The 21,124-nt window shown below is 40.2% G+C and overlaps 1 protein-coding gene across 1 annotated transcript; it reads right to left on the reverse strand.

Moving 5' to 3' along the window:
• Nucleotides 1-1,199: 1,199 nt before the first annotated feature.
• Nucleotides 1,200-17,590, reverse strand: kmt5aa (lysine methyltransferase 5Aa). Its single transcript, XM_034709160.1, has 7 exons — nucleotides 17,331-17,590; nucleotides 13,940-14,072; nucleotides 11,684-11,951; nucleotides 11,503-11,590; nucleotides 11,235-11,294; nucleotides 8,741-8,931; nucleotides 1,200-6,792 (listed from the first exon to the last, which is right to left on the reverse strand). Exons 1-7 carry the CDS (start codon nucleotides 17,337-17,339, stop codon nucleotides 6,582-6,584), a joined length of 960 nt encoding a protein of 319 aa, XP_034565051.1. The 5' UTR covers nucleotides 17,340-17,590; the 3' UTR covers nucleotides 1,200-6,581.
• Between the last annotated feature and the right edge of the window lie 3,534 nt (nucleotides 17,591-21,124).

A 21,124-nucleotide genomic window follows, 5' to 3' on the forward strand; every position in this document is an offset into this window, starting at 1 on the left:
ATGCTGTCAATCAACTTCTGGACCAAATCCTGACTGATGGCAGTCCATTCTTGCAGAATCAATGCTTTGAGTTTGTCAGAATTTGTAGGTTTTTGATTGTCCACCCGCCTCTTGAGGATTGACCACAAGTTCTCAATGGGATTAAGATCTGGGGAGTTTCCTGGCCAAGGGCCCAAAATCTTAATGTTTTGTTCCCCGAGCCATTTTGTTATGACTTTTGCTTTATGGCAAGGTGCTCCATCATGCTGGAAAAGGCATTCTTCATCACCAAACTGCCCTTGGATGGTTGGGAGAAGTTGCTCTCGGAGGACGTTCTGGTACCATTCTTTATTCATGGCTGTGTTTTTAGGCAAGATTGTGAGAGAGCCCACTCCCTTGACCGAAAAGCAACCCCACACATGAATGGTCTCAGGATGCTTCACTGTTGGCAAGAGACAGGACTGATGGTAGCGCTCACCTCGTCTTCTCCGAACAAGCCTTCCTCCAGATGCCCCAAACAATGGGAAAGGGGATTCATCAGAGAACATGACTTTACCCCAGTCCTCAGCAGTCCAGTCCCTGTACCTTCTGCAGAATATCAGTCTGTCCCTGATGTTTTTACTGGAGAGAAGTGGCTTCTTTGCTGCCCTCCTTGACACCAGGCCTTCCTCCAAAAGTCTTCGCCTCACTGTGCGTGCAGATGCACTCACTCAGTCTGGTTCAAAATACGAGTGTAACTGGATAGCTCATTTCTCGATGTCCTCTCACTGTGAGGGGGGTGAATTTTTTTTCTAACGCGGCAATTTCGAAGATATTGAGATTACGAGTCTTCCAATGAGAGGCACAGCTGCCTGCAGGAACACTGCAGCTGTTGGCTAGGAGGCTCAAAGCCCGCCTCTTTACATCACACTGGCTCCACAGCAGCAATATGGCTGCCGCCACCGATTGGTCTCAAAACAGCTCTTCAGAAACAGATGGGTGACGTCACGGATACTACGTCCATATTTTATACAGTCTATGGTTCACACATGCTGCTCAAACCCCCAAATTTCCAGGAGTTTATGACCACTGAACACATTTCAAACTTAATATTTTACCTGACATCTTCATTGATTGTTGCAAAGTCATGAGGCTCGACTTGAATGTTCTTGAATGTTTCCTGCTCTTCTGTACTCCTCCAAACAGAACGTATGAGAACAAACAGGAAGTCCACTCGTGTGTGTTTTTTCTTGCATATTACATCTTTATTCATCGATGACTAAACCCCAGCATTAAGATTTCTTCAACGCTACAACAGCAAAGATCTATTTTGTCCTAAAATGGCCAACAGGTCAGTTTGCCCCTCAGGTATTATTATTGCATTTGTTCGACATAAAAAACTGAAATGACCCTTTACATCTCAGACGTGTGAAAAATGCTACAGTAAGAGGTGGCAGAAGAAATGTGATGCCTTCATGTACACACTGGATTTCCTGAATGTTTCCCCTTTACACGTCTCTTAATAATAACACTGATAATCATCGTTTGAAGGTTTACTGAATCAAAGACAGGGAATCTTAAGAATCCTTGATTTCACTCTCTGAATGTTTCATTAAGACTGAGGCTGGACGGCCTTTCATGATGCCTGAACACACTGGTATGGAAATAAACCTGTGACAAATATGAAAAACAAAATGCAGAGTGTTTAAAGGAACAGTCTGACATTTTAGGGAGAACTTTTATCCATTTTGTTGCTCAGAGTTTGACGAGAAGATCGATACCACTCACATCTGTGAGCTGAAGCTGCAGCCAGAGGGAAACTGCTGGCCTAGCTCTGTCACAAGGTACAAAATCAGCTTATAAATATCTCTACAGCCCACTAATGCACATGTTTTATCTTAGCCTGTAGACAGAAGGCTTTATAAGGATTATTTTGATGCAGGGAAAACATGCTGGGTTATTTCTGAGATGAATGCATTCACCAGAAAACGATCACCAAGACCAAGTAATGGAACTGTGATTTGTTTTTATCATCCCTGTTTTTGTAAAGACTTAACAACTAAGAGTTAGAAGAGTTTTGTTTTGCTGATTTCTTTGGTTTTCGTTTTGTACAAGGCCAGGCTAACTGTTTCCCTCTATTTCCAGTATTAATGCTAAGCTAAGCTATTAACCCCCTGGCTGCAGCTTCAGATTCAATGACAGATAAAGCAGAGGTATCAATCCTCTCATGTAACTCTTGGTAAGCCAGAAGTCTACTGACGAGGATTAGGGCCACTAAAGACGTTTTCTCAGAATCCTGGCTTTGGTCTCAGAATTCCAAGAAAATCCCAATTGCATCCTAATGTTGTTTTTCTTTACAGTGACTAAAATCTCTAAGATTTATTGTCACTGTCATTTTTTTTTTTAGGCCTGACCAGATTTTTCAATATTCTGACTTTTTCTACAAATTCTAAGAGTAATGTGGAATTTTATCTCTGAATTCCTGAAGTTCCAATTCTTCAAAAAATTGTAGAATACCATCCTTAAGTTTTTTTCTTCAGTGGCTGTTATCTAAAAGTATTATTACCACCAATTTTTTCTTAGTGTCTGACCTGTTTTTTATTTTGACTTTCTACCTCAGAATTTGAGGTTTCAGTTGTAATTCAGACTTTTACCCCAGATTTCTGAGATCAAAGTCAGGTTTTTTTATCTCATAATTTCAAAGAGAGTCAGAATTCCGAGAAGAATATCAGAATCAAAGACAGAATTCTGAGATCAAAGACAGAATTCTGAGATCAAAGACAGAATTCTGAGATCAAAGACAGAATTCTAAGATCAAAGACAGAATTCTGAGATCAAAGACAGAATTCTAAGATCAAAGACAGAATTCTGAGATCAAAGACAGAATTCTGAGATCAAAGACTGAATTCTAAGATCAAAGACAGAATTCTGAGATCAAAGACAGAATTCTAAGATCAAAGTCAGAATTCTGAGATCAAAGACAGAATTCTAAGATCAAAGTCAGAATTTTAAGATCAAAGACAGAATTCTGAGATCAAAGACACAATTCTGAGATCAAAGTCAGAATTCTAATATCAAAGTCAGAATTCTGAGATCAAAGTCAGAATTCTGAGATCAAAGACACAATTCTGAGATCAAAGACACAATTCTGAGATCAAAGTCAGAATTCTAATATCAAAGACAGAATTCTGAGATCAAAGACTGAATTCTAAGATCAAAGACAGAATTCTGAGATCAAAGACAGAATTCTAAGATCAAAGTCAGAATTCTGAGATCAAAGACAGAATTCTGAGATCAAAGACAGAATTCTAAGATCAAAGTCAGAATTCTAATACCAAAGTCAGAATTCTGAGATCAAAGTCAGAATTCTAAGATCAAAGTCAGAATTCTGAGATCAAAGACAGAATTCTGAGATTAAAGTCAGAATTCTATGATCAAAGTCAACATTCCAAATTTAATCTCTGAATTCCAGAGAGAAGTCAGAATTCTGCAAAAATAATCTGAATTCCATCTTCAAAGTTTAGGCTCAAATCCTCTTGTGTTGAAGTGAAAGTCCTAAGATGTCGAAGCGTTTCTTTAGTTCAGAGCTGAGAACTCCCCAAAGTTATGAAACCAAACTCATATTAAAAGATTATAATTTATATAATACTAACTATAATACAAACAGCACTGAAAGGAAAACAAAGTGCTGAACAACTTAATAAAAAGGTGTAAGATAAAGTGATGATGCTTTACGCTGGTTCAATGTTTGTTTGCTACTTTGATAAAAACTACAGTCAGTGAGCAGACCGTTTTTTGGCAGAATTTAACTTTCCTAAAAAAGAAACTAAATATTAAAGAGAGGGTCAGACAGTATTAAAGAATAAACCAACACACTGACAGTAGAAACTATAACAAATTACAAGTCTTTGAATTCCTGTCTGTTAATCTGATTGAAATGATTTAACCGAATAAGTGACTGATCAGTTTAAATTACAGTAAATGAGAATATTCAGTATTATAAATCAGTTATATGGAGTCCAATGTGATTTATGACTTAAATATAAAATACCCTTATTACCAGTCGGCTTTAAATAATTAAAGTTAGTCTCTCAGTGATTTTAGAACTCAGAACAAATCAAACCCAGAGATAAATAAGAAGAACTCTAGTTCATGGAAAACACATTAGAGAAAGATAAGAAGATAAAATGTTAAATAAATAAAGTAAAAAATGACCTGTTGGCTGTTCAGCTGTTAAATACTTTCACACAGAACATTTTTTGTGAGCTGAAAGAAGAACTGTGTAAAAAATTACCCGCAGAAATCCAAAACAAACTGCAGGAGTGTAAAAATTCACCAAACCCTCTTTCTGTTGGACGTGACGCACCGACACGGATCGACACACCCAGACCAAAATATATAAAAACATAAACACAAAATATACATGACATGTGCAGAACAGATACTCAAAGGAAGAGTTTGACATTTTAGACAGTAAAGAAGATTAATTTTCTTGCAGTGAATTAGAAATTAAGATATCATATATGAAGCTACAGCTAGCACGCAACATTTCAATTCATAATGACGAGTTCATAATTTACAAACATGAATAAGTCAGGCTCCAGGCTCTGATTGTGTTTGATATTTAAACATGATGCCAATCTAACATGTAACCATTAAAGCTCCAGTAAGTAATTTTCTGTTCGTGTGGTTTTTGGCGCCCCCCTGTGGACAAAGGGTGTGACTATCTCTTTACAACAGGCTTTCTCTATTTATCTTATCCTGCTTTGTTTTAACAGTGAAGTATATTAATCCGTGTGTCGCTTTTGCAGTAGAAAATGTAAATAAAGGATGATTCCGTAATTTTGTATCTGACGCCTACCCTGCTGCAGTGAGTACAGACATTAAAAATGACCATAAATAAACAATCAGACTTGACGCTGATGGTCTTGTTTGCTTTTGTTGGTCGTAAAGAGGCATTAGCATTCATTTCAGTTTGTTTTGTAACCGTCTAAAAAGTTCTCACAGGAGCTTTAAGATAACCAATATCTCTTAAAATCTGTGTTACAGCACATGAAGCTACAGCTAACCAACCGCTTCACTAACTGGATAATTGATGTTAAAATACAGGCCACTTTGATGATATTTTTGGGGTTACAAGCTCTAATTCAATGCAGAAATATGGGAATGAAATTAGTTTAACTTTCTGTCATTTAGTGGAATAGCATTTGACTTATTTTCCTTTAAACCACCCGTGAATTCACAACAAGCTAACACGTAAGTGAGTGAGTCGTTATGTGAAATACAATCCTGACATGCCTGACATGATGAGACGACACAAAGACGTGAAGCACCCGTGTTGAAGACCGAATTCTTAACCCCCAAAAATCCTCCATGTTTAACCAATTTTTCCACATAGTGAACAGGAAAAAGTGAAGTTATAAACTTTCGAAATGTGCCCGGCTGGTTTTGACCAATCAGAATCAAGTATTTAAGACAGCGGGGTGATAGGTAAGAGAGCTGTGTAGTTAATATTTGTAAGGTAGTGTGAAGAAGACAAGAACGGTGTTTAGGTGAAATATAAAGGCGATATGACGGCTTAGTTCATCTCTAACATCCTACAAACTCAATAAATGCATTAATTTAAAGCTGCAACAAACTTTGTTTTTCTTTTTTGGTTGATAAATTAATTTATTTGGTCATAAAATGAGGAAAATTGTTAAATTGGTGATTCCTAAGGACAAAGATAAGGTACCTAAACGTCTGGAAATCAGAATAACTTGACATGTAGAAAGCTAGAAGAGAAATTTGAGCTTCTTTTCCTGCAATAAAAAAATCTGAAATCATCTAGAGGAAAAGTTACAGCTCTATATCTGCACAACAGAATATAATGAAGGTGATTAATGCATAATAATTTAAATGTAAAACCAAAACTGGTTAAAAACTTGAAAAGAAGCATGAAGAAGAAGATAAAGCATGATTCCTGTGTTCCTATGATACCTGTTCAGGCGGTTAATTCATCACTGTGTTGTTTTAACTCCACAGTCTCTTTGTTTTGTTGTAATCACGTCCAGAAAAACGCAGATTAAACCCTGAGTTTGGTGAATCTTTACACTTCCATTGAAAAGTAGTGTGAGCATCTGTGTCTGAAATCAAATCCCACTTTAAACAGAGTCTCCATTTCTTTTAAAGGTTTCTGTAATTTGCATGTCATACTTCTTCCTGATCCAAAACCAGAACTCTGGGGGTCTTAAATTGAAGTATTGCTAACTACTAATTAAGAAAAAGCCGTATAAAAAATGCAGAGCGTTCACTACCACCCGCATGCTGTAGAAGCTTTGCTCTAATACAAAATGTACAAAATAAATGTGCTGCAAAACAACCAGAAGGTCTCATAAACACATAAATAAAAAGTACTGAAGTCACGTGACCTCAGAATGTGAGAAGTACCCCCCTCCTCCTCCTCCTGAAGTCATAACCCCGCCCCCCGCCCCCCCTGCGTCCTGTTTCCTCCACACGAGAACAAAAAGGGAACACATTCTGTTTCTAAGGCATTTTGTACACGAGCTAAAGAGAAACATGAGTGTTACCGTACGTTTCCCTTTTTCCTGTTTTTTTTTTTTATTTCTAACCGCCCCCCTCGATCAATATTTGAGCCACGGGTGGGCGGCGATGGAGGCTTTGCTGCGGTCCCCGTAGTCGTACAGAAGCTCCTCCCACTCGTCGATGTCTCGTGAGGCGACGAGGATGAGGTGAGGGACGCCGTTGATGTCGTGGAGTTTGGTTTGGCAGTTTCCGTTTTTACTGTGGTTGATCAGCCGGCCCAATCGATCGGACTCTTTAGTGGCGTCCACACTGCAGAGGAAGAAACAAAAACAGCATCAGTTAATGCCACACGGCTTCATTTAATATCAAACTGACCTTAAAGATGACATATCAGGCTTTTTTCATCAACATATATTGGTCTAAGAGGTCCCCAAAACATGTCTTTAAAGTTTATGCTCAAAAAAACACTTTGAAATCAGATTTTGGCATGCCTGAAAATCCCTCTTCTTCAGTCCTCCTCAGAACACTCTGTTTTCTCTCTGACCACGCCCCCTCAGGAAGTGGGTGTGGCCTCGGCTCTCCAGCACGTTGATCTAATGTTTACATGTTGGCTGAATATACACGGCTGCTCACAGACCCGCTCAACCCTCTGAATCTGATCCAGAATCTGATCCTGACGGAGAGGCGCCTGTAGCAGGACCTTTCTGAAGGATTGGTCACAGATTTAGTGTTTCTTGTTGTTTTATTTATCAGTATGTCGACGTGTGTCTTGGTACACAGCTACCAACATGTAGCTATGTGGCTATGCTAACTAGCGCTAGCACTTATCCATGATAAATAAAAATCCTCCACTAGATCTTCAAATCTGCAGACGTGGGGAGTAAAACCGACCTCTGCCAGAAAGGCAGCGGGACCTTTTCTGAAGGATTGGTCACAGATTTAGTGTTTCTTGTTGTTTTATTTGTCAGTATGTCAACGTGTGTCTTGGTACACAGCTACAGCTATGAAGATGTAGCTATGTGGCTATGCTAATTAGCGCTAGCACTTATCCATGACAAATAAAAATCATCCACTAGATCTTCAAATCTGCAGACGTGGGGAGTAAAACCGACCTTTGTGTTTATTAAGACAGCCTACAACTAGCATGCCTCCCTCCTAAGCTCCTTGTTAGCACACATGTGTGCAGGGAATGAAAAACGGAGGAGGGGTTGAGTTGTATTTTATACAGTCTATGGGCTGAACAAGCTCCGAGCTCTGACTCCGTGACAGACCGGATATTGTTGTTACGTAACAAAAACACTGAAGTCTGAAACGGCTCGTTTCAGCACACATTTACAGAAAGGTGGAGAAATCAGAACAGGGGCAGAATGGATTCTTTTCATTCTTGGGGGGTTTGTAGACATGCCAGGGACAGATATTTCAGGTAGAGAACCATTAAAAAGTCCATTTTGCATGATATGTCACCTTTAAAATGATCCCTACATGTGCTGACATTATTAAAGACATGGATGTTTCAAATACTTCTCAGCATGAGCTTTCAAATCAAATAACTTTCACTCATATCTTCAGTTGATTTCACATTTTTCTGCTAAACATCTAGATCTTCAAACTTCATCTGAAAATGAACATTTCATGCCAATGTGTATTTTTCTTCAACCTTGATTCTGAAAACTCAAATCAAGACTTTTTAAATACTTTTATGACAAAAACAGGTTGAAGATATTTAAAGCTCAAACATGTAGCCTCTGTCCTTTTGTTTACTCAGCCTGATTTTGATGCGCGACAACATTTCACCCAGCGCAGCTGCTGTGACTTTCAGCGGCTTTAATTGAAACAATACATCAGTTCTTAACTTTCTTTGACTATTTAGGAGCTTTTTGAATCGTTATTCAGACGACAGCACGGTGGAGTGTGCTGGAAATTTGGGAGAGAGAGTGAGAGATGACGTGTGGCAAAGAACCGAGAAACCTAACGGCCAAATTCCACCAGATCCATGTCCGTCTCCCGTCTGTCACAACACCGGATCTGATAGGTTTCTATTTTAGTCAATTTTTTAACTTCCTCTGGATCTGCTCTGTTGCGTTCCTCTGGATGAGATCAGACCAGTGGGTGTCGACGGACAAAGAGCACGGAGCCGGACCGCAGACGGACTGGACACGGATCTGGTGGGACTCCAATGTGAAGCCTCTGTGCATTGGGCGCAAAATTTAACCACTAACACAACACAGACAGAGAGGTAATGAGTGTTTCGTCCTACCAGTAAGTTTTGCAGAGATACTGGAAGTAGTACATGTAGCAGCCGGTCGCCGGGTTCTGAGCGTACTCCGCCTCCTTCTTCTTGGCGTCGTCGATCTGCAGCAGGTCTCCGTAATACTCCACCACGTACTCGCCTTTCTGGAATGATCGCGTCGCGAACACTCCTCGGCCCTTTCCTTCTATATGCTGCACCTGAAAGAAGACATGTGAACGAGAGGATTTTAGAAATGAAACAAAGGAAAAATTAAAGAATCTGACATCTATTTTAAACCCGATCATATACTGCTAATTTATACGACTCTTATTGATTTAAAACGCCAAATATAACAAGTTTCAAGACATGAGCATGAACAGAAATTTAGATTGCAGCTAACCAAAGAGTCTAAAGGTTAGAAAACACCATGATGGGTCTGAATTGAGCACGGGATCACAGAGTCAAGAGGCAAACTGTGTGGCTACAGCTAGCAGAGCTTGCACCTCCATGTAGGTTAACATCCACATACCTGTGCAGGGTCTGCATCGCTCTGATCAGGTGTTTATACGCCACTTTAATTCATACAACTGTATCTCCATCTTCTATATCAGGGGTTCCCAAACTTTTCAGCCTGCGACCCCAAAATATAGGTGCCAAAGACTCGTGACCCCCACTGTCCCTCAGAGTGATTTAATGTGTCTTCATTTAGCTGGTCTGGAGAAAATGACCCTACCTATATGAGCATGTGTCTGTGTTTCCTGTGCTGTTATGAATGAACCTGCTGCTACTGATACTTTAGATGATTCACTGTTCACTAACTCTAAACTTAGGAGTCATCTGGTAACAAGAAAGGCAGAAAACTCATTACACTTTATATTTTCACGGTTTTATTCAAGGTTAGCTACTCATTTTGTTGATATTTTTTAATATAATGGGTAAAATTTACTATTTTTTTTAAATAATCAAGAAAAAAAAATTCTGGAAGACATCTCACAACCCCCCCCATTTGTGTCTCGCGACCCCCCAGGGGGTCCCGACCCACACTTTGGGAACCCCTGTTCTAGGTCAACATACTGACAAACCACGCCACGCCATGAGACGACACCTGTCAGCTGTGTTTGTTTACATCCAGGAAGTGGCGCTTTATAGCATTAAGCTACTAGCTAATAACTGGAGGTAGAGTTCTTTTAACCTACAAAGCCCTTAAAAATCAGGCACCCTCGTATCTTAAAGAGCTCATAGTGCCCTATTACCCCTCTAGAACTCTACGCTCCCAACAGGCAGGCTTGCTAGTTGTACCTAAAATCTCTAAAAGTAGTATGGGAGGTAGAACCTTCAGTTATCAGGCCCCTCTCCTTTGGAATCATCTACCAGTCAGGGTCCGGGAGGCAGACACCCTCTCCACTTTTAAGAGTAGGCTTCAAACTTTCCTTTTTGATAAAGCTTATAGTTAGAGCTGGATCAGGCTTGGACCAGCTTTTGTCATGCTGCTATAGGCCTAGACTGCCGGGGGAACTGGCACACTGACACACTGGGATCCTAGCTCACCCCCTTCCCCCCAACCCCCTCATCACTTACTTTAACTCTGCCTGTCCCATTAAAGTTACTAACCATAGACCTTTCTGGAGTCCCTGAGCTCCATTGTCTCGTAGATTCCTCTGAGCTGCCGTAGACGTCCTCCTGCTGTGGACGATCTGGACTCCAGCTGATACGGACGTGCTGGACTCCAGCGGCAACAGCTTCTACGACTCGTCTCATCACTATCACCTCTCTCTCTTACTCCCCTCTATCTGTCTTTCCAGACCCAACTAGGTCGAGGCATGATGGCTGTCTAACATGAGTCTGGTCCTGCTGGAGGTTTCTGCCTGTTAAAAGGAAGTTTTTCCTCTCCACTGTAACTAGCTAAATACTGCGATGTGCAATGCTCATGATGGATTAAGGTGGGGTCAGACTGAGTCTTACCCTGTCTTGAAGTTGGGTCTCTGTTCATAATTTGACATAGAGTGGTCTAGACCTCCTATGTTTGTAAAAGCATCTTGAGATAACGTTTGTTGTGATTTGGCGCGATACAAATAAAGATTGATTGATTAAAGATTGATTGATTGAGAGCCTACAAGCTTAGAGAAGGCCTACAATTATAAAATATATAAAAAATATGAAGGACTCGTTAAACCAGCTGGTGAGTCTGGTGACGTGTTTTAATGTTGAGTCGACTAAATGCTCAGACTTAAAATAGATCCGGCCCTTTAAGGAGAATGCTTCAGCTGTCCAACACCTTGACTCTGACTCTGCTTTTGCACTTTACCTTGTTGAAACTTGCTGCATGGGTTTTAATTTAATACAAAAATCACAGGTGCAAAACACACCTGCAGAAGAAAAGCAGGACAGCTGTGTGTGTGTGTGTGTGTGTGTGTGACAAAGGATGTGTTTGTGTAGAGCTGACGTGCAGATGTGAAGAAGAAGTAGGACAGCAGTGTGTTCTCGTGTGTGTGTGATCCCCTCAAAGGAGAAGTAAACACACCTTCATTCCTTCCTCGATTCCCTTTGTGATGAGTTCGTCTATGAGCTTCTTTTCTTCACACTGCAAACAGAAAGAGACACGTGAGACGACTGAACCGGAGCAGATCGGATATCTGTGTCACAACTCCACTTCCTGTCTTTCACAGAATCTGCTCTCTCAGGTGTCCGGTTACATCTACATCAAGGTCAGGTGTCCTCAACATAACCTGTTGTGTTTAGGATCACAAACTCAAACTCTCTCTCTGAAGGCTTCCAACTCTTCCCCTCACCTTCAGCTCTGTTTTACTTTTCCGTGAGCTCCGTCGTATCGGGAAGAAGTCTGTAACTTTGCGGTTTTGGGAGTTCTTCCCTCGGGTGCTGTGGAGGAAAAAAACACAAATCCTCTTTTAACTTCATCCCAATGTTTGATAAGAAATCAGCTTCGAGTGAGCTCGCCGAGTCTGTGCCTACTTCTTCTTCGTGGCTCTGTTTTCTTTGACCTTGTCGCGGACTCTGCTCCTCTTGTGGCTGTGCAGGAGGCGGCTGTTGTTAGTTTGGCGGGGAGGCGGGGGGAAACTGTTGTTGTGAGGCAGGGAGAGGTCTGTGGATGAGAGGAGGTGGTGAGGCTGCAGATGCGTCTGTCTGCTGTCCAACCGGTGGGGGGAACACTGGCTGCCCATCTCTGATAAATCAGTCTGGGAGTCTTTCGGTGAGAAGTTGGTGGTGTTTGTTCTCCAACCTGGAGGAGAGAGTAAACACACACACATTCATAAACAACACGGGTCTGTACTTCCTAAAACTCGTCTCTCAGCCGGGACCCGGCTGTTCAGAGATTAAATCTGGAGAAGAATGACACTGTTTTGAAATCCAGGATCAGATAATCCAGCTTCTTTTTGGTGCTGTCTTTCAAAGAAAACTGGATTGGATCGACCTCCAGATGCAGACTTTTAAGGATGGATAAATCCAGATTATCAGTGCTCTAATAGGCAACAAGATCCACACGATGGAGACATAACCCTCTGTTTTTTCATCACTCTAATGCAGGGGTGTCAAACGTGCGGCCCGCGGGCCAAAACCGGCCCACCAGAGGTTCCAATCCGGCCCGCGGACAGACATTAACTGCAATTTTTCAATAAAAGTAACTAATACTTCAAATGTGTCCTCTGGGGGTCGATTCATAAAGACTTTGTAGAGCACTATAAGATGATCCACTAACTACTAACACTAGCACTACACTCCTGCATACAACACTGTCCAGCAAGCACACTGTTCATGATGGAGCTGAGGGGTCCAAAATAATCAACTTTACCTTCTTCATTATTATAATCTCTGTTCTTTTGCAGTAAACATTACACTCTGTGTGTCAGGTGAGTGGGTAACCTGTGTGTTTGGTGTGTTCACAGCAGGTTTCAGGGCTTAAAGAGTTAAATATTCGGCCCACTATGAGACTCATCATGGAAAAAGAAAGATAGTTCATTAAATGAGAACATTTTCAGAATGTACTTGTCGTTATTTATAGGTTATTATGTTCTGATTTTACTGGTCCGGCCCACTTCAGATCAACTCGGGCTGTATGTGGCCCCTGAACTGAAATGAGTTTGACACCCCTGCTCTAATGTCTCTCTTATTTACTATGTCACTGCAGAGTTAAATATTAAAGGGGACATATCACACTTTATTCATCAACATATATTGGTCTAAGAGGTCCCCAAAACATGTCTTTAAAGTTTATGCTCAAAAAAACACTTTGAAATCAGATTTTGGTCTGCCTGAAAAACCCTCTTCTTCATTCCTCATCAGAACAGTCTGTTTTCTCTCTGACCACGCCCCCTCAGGAAGTGGATGTGCCTCGGCTCTCCAGCACGTTGATCTAATGTTTACATGTTGGCTGAATATACACGGCTGCTCAGAGATCGCGTTACTTCAACCCTCTGAATCTGATCCAGAATCTGATCCTGACGGAGAGGCGCCTGCAGCAGGACCTTTCTGAACGATTGGTCACAGATTTAGTGTTTCTTGTTGTTTTATTTATCAGTATGTCGACGTGTGTCTTGGTACACAGCTACGAACATGTAGCTATGTGGCTATGCTATCTAGCGCTAGCACTTATCCATGATAAATAAAAATCATCCACTAGATCTTCAAATCTGCAGACGTGGGGAGTAAAACCGACCTTTGTGTTTATTAAGACAGCCTACAACTAGCATGCCTCCCTCCTAAGCTCCTTGTTAGCACACATGTGTGCAGGGAATGAAAAACGGAGGAGGGGTTGAGTTGTATTTTATACAGTCTATGGGCTGAACAAGCTCCGAGCTCTGACTCTGTGACAGACCGGATATTGTTGTTACGTAACAAAAACACTGAAGTCTGAAACGGCTGGTTTCAGCACACATTTACAGAATGGTGGAGAAATCAGAACAGGGGCAGAATGGATTCTTTTCATTCTCGGGGGGTTTGTAGACAGGGACACATATTTCAGTTAAAGAACCATTGAAAAGTCAATTTTGCATGATATGTCACCTTTAACAAACATCTAAAGTATCACATCCTTTTCTTACATTTTATTCCTGAATCTAGCCCTCTGCTCGGCTCAGGGTAATCCTGATCTTGTGGATCATACTCAATTTCATTCAAAAGTGAAATAAGACTCTCTCCAAATGATTCTATGTCTCTATCTTTTGATCCAATCTGATTTATGAACCGTGGAGCTGCAGCAGACACACTCACCTTCTCCCGGCCTCTGAGAGTCCACTTGCTGGAAGCACCGTCCGTCCTGCGTCAGCTTGCTCGTGTTCTCATCGTGGACTGGAGGTTTGTTGCTGTTGAGGAGAGTGATTGGACAAGTATTGCAAAAGATGTCCTGTGAATGCAGAGACAGAGGGGGGTTTATACAGTTTGAATCCAGACTCCTGCCATGAGCTCTTTACTGACGGTATGTTTGTTTGCATCAATAAACAGAGGTTAGTTGCATTTGAAGTTGCTTATCATTGAAGAGGAAATGTTTGAAAGGCCCCTGATGTCTGACCTGTTTTTGAATAAATAAATCAGGACAACAGAACACGGGAAAACAAGAACATGATCAAGCAAACCGAATTTCGACCCAACCGGCACACATTCTTGGCAGTGAATTCTCAATCATGCCCTCAGGTTGACAGTATTATGTTCCAGTGAAGAAAACAAACCGCTATGCTAATTCTTTTATTCCTTCCGCCATAAGGCTGCTAAATGCACAAAAGGCAGAATAAAACTTCCAAGCATCTTGTCTGCTGTACGGTCACTGGTTGTGGTAGTTGCTGATGTCACGACGTGTTATTTACTCATCCAGGGGGAGGAAGTGGAGAGGGTGGACTCATACAAGTACCTTGGGGTCCAAATAAACAATAAACTGGACTGGTCCACCAACACTGATGCCATCTACAGGAAGGGACAGAGCAGACTGTTCTTCCTGAGGAGACTCAGGTCCTTCAGTGTCTGCAGCAGGCTTCTGAAGACCTTCTATCAGTCTGTGGTGGCCAGTGCTCTCTTCTTTGCTGTGGCGTTCTGGGGTGGAGGTATCAAGACAGGTGAGGCCAGCAAGCTCAACAAGCTGGTAAAGAAGGCCCGCTCTGTGGTTGGTCTAGAACTGGACAGTCTGGAGTCAGTGGCTGAGAGGAGGTTGATGGACAAACTGAGAGCCATCCTGGATATAACCCCTCTCACCCTCTCCATGATGAGCTGTGGCTGATGGGGAGCTCGTTCAGTCAGCGCATCATTCCACCACGGTGCAAGACTGAACGCTTCAGGCGCTCCTTTGTGCCCACCGCCATCAGACTGTTGAACAGTAATGGAGGCCACAGACTGCACCATGCTGACCACTGACCCCCCATGAACACTCTCTCTTGACTGCTGCTGGCATTATAATGTATAATATACTGTATTATATATAATTATCTTGCTATATTATATTATGTTATATTACATTACTATTATATCTACAACCCATGGTCATATTACATACAAATATTCTTTCTATTTATTGCTTAATTTGTCATTACCAACAATAATCACACCATGTCAACCTGTCACTACTGAAACATTGTTTAATACTGCCTGTAATTACTGCTATTTAATTTAAATTCCATTTGTAACATTGTATATATCTAAATTGTACTCTAGCTTTATTTATCTATTTTATTTTACTTATTTTTATTTTTATTTTATTTTATTTTATTTTGTACTTATTGAAACTTCTTTCTTTTTTTTTTTATAACTTATATTTTATTTGCTTTTCTTGACAAGGTTACATCAAAACAAACACATCCAACAAACATTGGTGTCAGTTAACAAACGTTAGTTTAGCCTCCTTTAAAATCAACCATTCTCTTCAAACTTTTTGATGGGTTATAAAGTCCGTCCATTTTTTCCATTTTTCTTGGCAGGCAGATTGTTGAAGTCTTAAATTATGTGTGAAGTTCTCCATATCGTGTAGTTTTTCAACAATGTCCAACTGAAACTTCTTTCTTGATTGTACTTATGTCTGGGTTGCTGTAACAACTGAATTTCCCCCCCGGGGGATCAATAAAGTAATATCTTATCTTATCTTATCTTATCTTATTTCCTTGTTTCCTTTACTGTATATTCTGTACTATGGACAGGTTGACTGTAAAACTGAATTGCCCTTCTGGGACTAATAAAGTATTCTAAATCTGAAGAGATATTCACACAAATCAAATACATTACCCACATAAGGGAAACTCTTCACAGCCACAACCTGGAGCCAATCAGAACCTCTCTTCTAAGAGAAGTTCAAACTGTATTTATACTCCAGTTTATGTCTTTATTTAAATATATATGAATCAATTTATCTACAAAGGTTCAAACTATAATAGAAAACGGTCCTTCCCCAGTCCCCGAAGCATGCGCCATTTCTCATAAAACACATGTTAACCCTTATATTATGTTAACACCCTTTTCAGTGTTTGTGTTGACCAAAGTTCTGGTTATCCTTTCTTTTTCTTCATGAGATTTTGTGACTTTTCCTCATCTAGGGTCATGAACTGGTGTGTAAAATCTGGACACTTTGATGTGTAGTGGAATGTCTGTGCAGAGTTTGTATACAAAGATGATGTTAAGGGTCATTTTGACCCAGACGCTTTAATGTGAGTAATTAGCTGTTCAGATCAAATATACATGTCTCTTTTATGTACTCTTTTTTTTGAGTGCCTTTGAATAGCCATTCAGACCCAGAGACCCAGGTGTGTGTAGAGGAGGAACTTTCTCTCCCTTGTCCTTTTCACTGTTCTCATGTCATCTCTTTGACAAACACACCAAAAATGAGCTCCAGAAGGATTACAGCTGAAGAAGCTCCTTTCTGGCATGTCATTCTCCCACTCTCTCCCAGTTTCCTACACTATCCACTGTCCTCTCTGAAATCAATAAAGGTGTAAAAGCCCTAAAAATATAACTTAAAAAAAAATCCATCCCTCCCTGTGAAAATTTATAGCAAAAGATGTTTTTTTTATATCCTCTCGTCTGACGTCTACCCCCTCTCAGTGGTTACAGACATTAAAAACTGTAATATTTAAGTTGCCAATCTTGTTGTTTATAGTCTAATTTAGCTTTAGTTGGTTTCATAACCAGTCAAAAACTCCTTACTGGGGCTTTAAAGGGGTGAATCATGACATGTTTGATCCAGTGTTGTGGGTGGGGCCCTGAGGAGGGCAGCATGCTGGATCCACACCCACATCCCATCAGTCCCTTTAAAACCAGAGAACAGGCACACACAGGCCTCTTCCTGCTTCATTATATACCATTAAACCCTCTCAAACTACATTATACCTCCACAGCTGCTTTATAACAGTGAAACACTGTGGACAGACTGAACAGTGGGATTATTTCTGGCTTCATTCAAACAGTTATCCAGACAGGAGACACATGTAGAAGCTAATGTTAGCAAAACAGCCCCAACAACACAGCTCTGAGTCACGATAACTCTTCTTTATGAGGCAGATATCAGAGAGTTACTGTGCTGATTCAATCCCTTAATAACAGAGGAGTGTTATTTTTAAATAAAGGGGTAATCCTCCACAGCTAGCTGAAGTTACACCGTGTTCAGGGATGTCCTGACAGACTAACTTACCCCGTTCATGACTTGTTTTCGTGGCTCCTCGCGCGCTGTGTCCGGATGGAGGGGATAATAAATGATGATTTGGAGTCTGTTCACAGATTAACCTCTCCCTGCTCGTGCAGCAGTGTCCTCCCCACGAGCTGGCCGTCTCCCACCCTGACTTTGAGCCCTTCTGTTGTTTTTAAACTGCCAGCAGCTCAACCGATGCAGCCTCCACAGATCCTGTCCGCCATGTTTTCCTCCCTGTTCATAATGAAGGAGGGAGGCGAGACTCTGGCGCCCCCTGCTGGCCGCCGGCGGCATGACACCTTATATTTACCAGTTGGACACGTCCTTCCTCATGTTCCTCATGTTCCTCATGTTCCTCATGTTCCTCATGTTCCTCATGTTCCTCATGTTCCTCATGTTCCTCATGTAGAGATAGAGATAGAGATATACTTTATTGGTCCTCCATTGGGGGAAATTCTTTTGTTACAGCAGCTTATAACACAGGACAGGGGAAAACAACAATGTACTAACATAGTTAAAAAATATAATAACAATAGTAATAGCAATGACAAGGTAAAATATAATGAAATAAAATAAAATAAAATAAAATAAAATAGAATAAAGTAAAAATAAAATAAAATATGGCAACTATTACAGATATATACACACTATGTACACTTCTATCTGATAAATAGATAAGGTAAGTTATTGCATGATAAAAATTGCACCAGGTTATTTAAAAACAAACATACACACAGTATGAAGAACAGTGCGCTTCAGATGGATACAGTAGTTATTTGTGAATGTGCCAAGTCACATAGTAACTTCCATGTAGTGGAATGAAAGATGAGAACAGATGATTAACGGGACACAGCAGTGCTGGTGTTAAACAGTCTGATTGCAGACGGGATGAAGGACCTGCGGTAGCGCTCCGTCCTGCAGGGTGGAAGTCTCAGTCTGCTGCTGAAGGAGCTGCTCAGGGACCCCACAGTCTCATGCATGTTCCTCATGTTCCTCATGTTCCTCATGTTCCTCACACTAAATTGTGAGTAGAAGCAGCTGTGGCAAGTAAATGTCATGTGTTATGATATATATTGACTGAAAACATGTACATTTTATCATTTAAATGCTTTGAAACCCTTAACCTGTCATCCTTTGTGTGGAAACCTAAGCAGATTTACATCCAACCATTACATTTAAAAAAAAATCGTAGGATAACAAGGAGTTTCAACTTTTTTCTTTGTATTTATTTTTTAAATATATACTTGTTATTTAGTAGTTTCCACACAAAGAAACAACAACAAGGAAACAAAACAAGACAAAACAAAGACGTGGCAGCATGTCGGCATTGGATGAGTTTTCTTACAGATATATATTAGACTATCTTCTGTAAGTAAACAGCTCATTTTTAACTCATCCATGAGTATAGGATTTGATGCCCAATGCAGAAACACACTTTAAAGAAAATGTACAAAGAAAAAAAATCTACACCGTCGACAAGAATAAACAGAGAAAAAGAAAAAAAGAAGAAAATAAATAAATAAATAGAAGTAAATACATAAAGGAAATTCAAATCTGATTTTATTTAGGCCTGGATATGTATTTATTATATATATATATGTATATATATATATACCCACCTCCGCTTTAGTGTTTTCCACTGTTAATGTTCTTCACCATCTGTTTCTAGCTCAAATCCAATGCTCAAGTACACACATATTTACATTTGTCATTCATCTCTCTTCATGTTATATCAATGTTAGTTATTCTTTTCCATCGTGACTCAAAAATATCACTTAAATTCCTTATCCTGTGTGTTATCCTTTTCCATGTTGTGAATTTCATTAATAGTTGCTTTCCATTTCGTTATCTGTGGTGGGGTTGGTTTCAGACAGTTTCTCTTTGTATTTTATATATTTCTTCTTCAATCTCAGGATAACAAAGCTGGTTTCCCTCTATGACTGTGTTTGCATGGACTTCAGTAGCCCGGTTATGAGCCTTATCCCGCTTTTGATCACATGTTTACATGCACACAGAGAAACCTGGTTATGCGTGATAAAGACTTGTATCCCAGTTTTTGAATACTGCATCCTATTTGCACTGGCACCTGTGATCTCTATTTTTTTTTAAAGTTGTATTTTTTCTGGGGCATTTTTGCCTTAATGCATAGGACAGCTGAAGAGAGACAGGAAATATGGGGAGCAGAGAGTGGGACATGCAGCAAACGGTCGAGGAACTGAACCCACAACCTCCGCAACAAGGACTAGAGCCTCTGTACGCGGGGTGCTTAGACTGCTAGGCCACCAGCCCCCCTTATCTCTATTTTTAACACATTCCTCAACAATTAAATAACTGTTGCTTATTGCAGGTTTAGCACTATTAAATGCCAACATAGTGTTCCAGATATGGCGTATCCACCATGCTTCCAGCTGGAGGAGAAGAGAGAACAACAAATATTAAACTATCAGCCTGTCACTTTGATGCTTTCTCCAATCTAATCTCCTGATTCTATTTAATTATTTCATTACTTAAGGACAAAACTAATTTCTGTGTTGCCTCTTGTTGCCACCAGCATGTTTGTTTTGCTGATACAGCACTTGTTTGAGGCTGCACCCACGCAGGTAGTCGGCAGCTGTCAGAAACTGATGTAAGGTGTAAACATACCTCAGTATTTTCTTTCAGAGATTAAATGAATGCTGATGCCTCTTTTTAACATACAAAAGTGAATGAGACCATCCAGGATGTTTGTTTTTTATTTAAATATGACTTTAACATGCTCAGGACAAAATCAGTAGAGTGATAAGAGGTACTACTTTGTCCACAAGGGGGCGCAAGAATCAACACAAACAGAAAGTTCCTCATAGCAGCTTTAAAAACCTGCTCTAAACCGGGCTACATGTAAACACACTTTATCAAAGATTAATTAACTCATTAAAATTAATAGATATTGTCTGTTGTTTGTTATTATTGCATCAATTTGCTGTTTTATTTCAGCTCCACCTTCAGTAAAATCACTCTGAGACTAACTTTTGAAGGACTCATTTTGAACTCTGTACTGTCTCAGCGTTTGTCAGTAAGCTCCAGTTAGCTGTTACAGTTTCCAGGTTAGAATATAAAACGTCAAACACAAGCACTTTTCCCCGCACACATATCAGTGTTTGCAAACTTTCCATGAGGGTTAGATGGCGTGTAGGATTACTATACTTGATCATTTTTGCCTTGCACCTTTGAAATTATGTATTTGTTAGGGTGGAGTACACTTAACAAATCTTCTCGTGTCAAGTAAGGCTCCCTGGGAGGTAGGTGAAAATAGCAGGAAGAAAATGCAACTGTCCTTCAGATCACTGCAGCAAAAAGGGAAAAAAACACAGTCTAGACTTAAATCCAGCTCAGTGTCTCTGGCAGGACTTCACTCACTCAGTGTGTTACAAGTCAGCCAAGTTAATCAGTCCTTCGTCAGATCCTGACACAGTTTGGCAAATTTTGCATAAGCGAACATAGCTCAGATTTGCAATTCACTGAAGCATTTACTGCTAAAAATATGATGCATCTATTTGCTAATGCACTCAACCATCGCCTTGTTTGGTTGTATTGACAGTAAAATGTTATCACTGTGGACCCTGAAACATCTGACTTTTATTAATAGAAAAAAAAACACTAAGCACAGTCTGATTTCAAGAACAACATAAGGTTTTGGATGCTGCATTAATCATACATCTTTTAAGTTTGTCCTGTTTGAACACATCAGAAGAAGACAGGGAAAACATATACAGGTGTCAAATATACATGAAATCAGTCCTTATTGATGTATTTTAAAA

Source organism: Notolabrus celidotus, chromosome 19, assembly GCF_009762535.1.
Source record: "Notolabrus celidotus isolate fNotCel1 chromosome 19, fNotCel1.pri, whole genome shotgun sequence".
NCBI classification, from domain to species: Eukaryota; Metazoa; Chordata; class Actinopteri; order Labriformes; family Labridae; genus Notolabrus; species Notolabrus celidotus.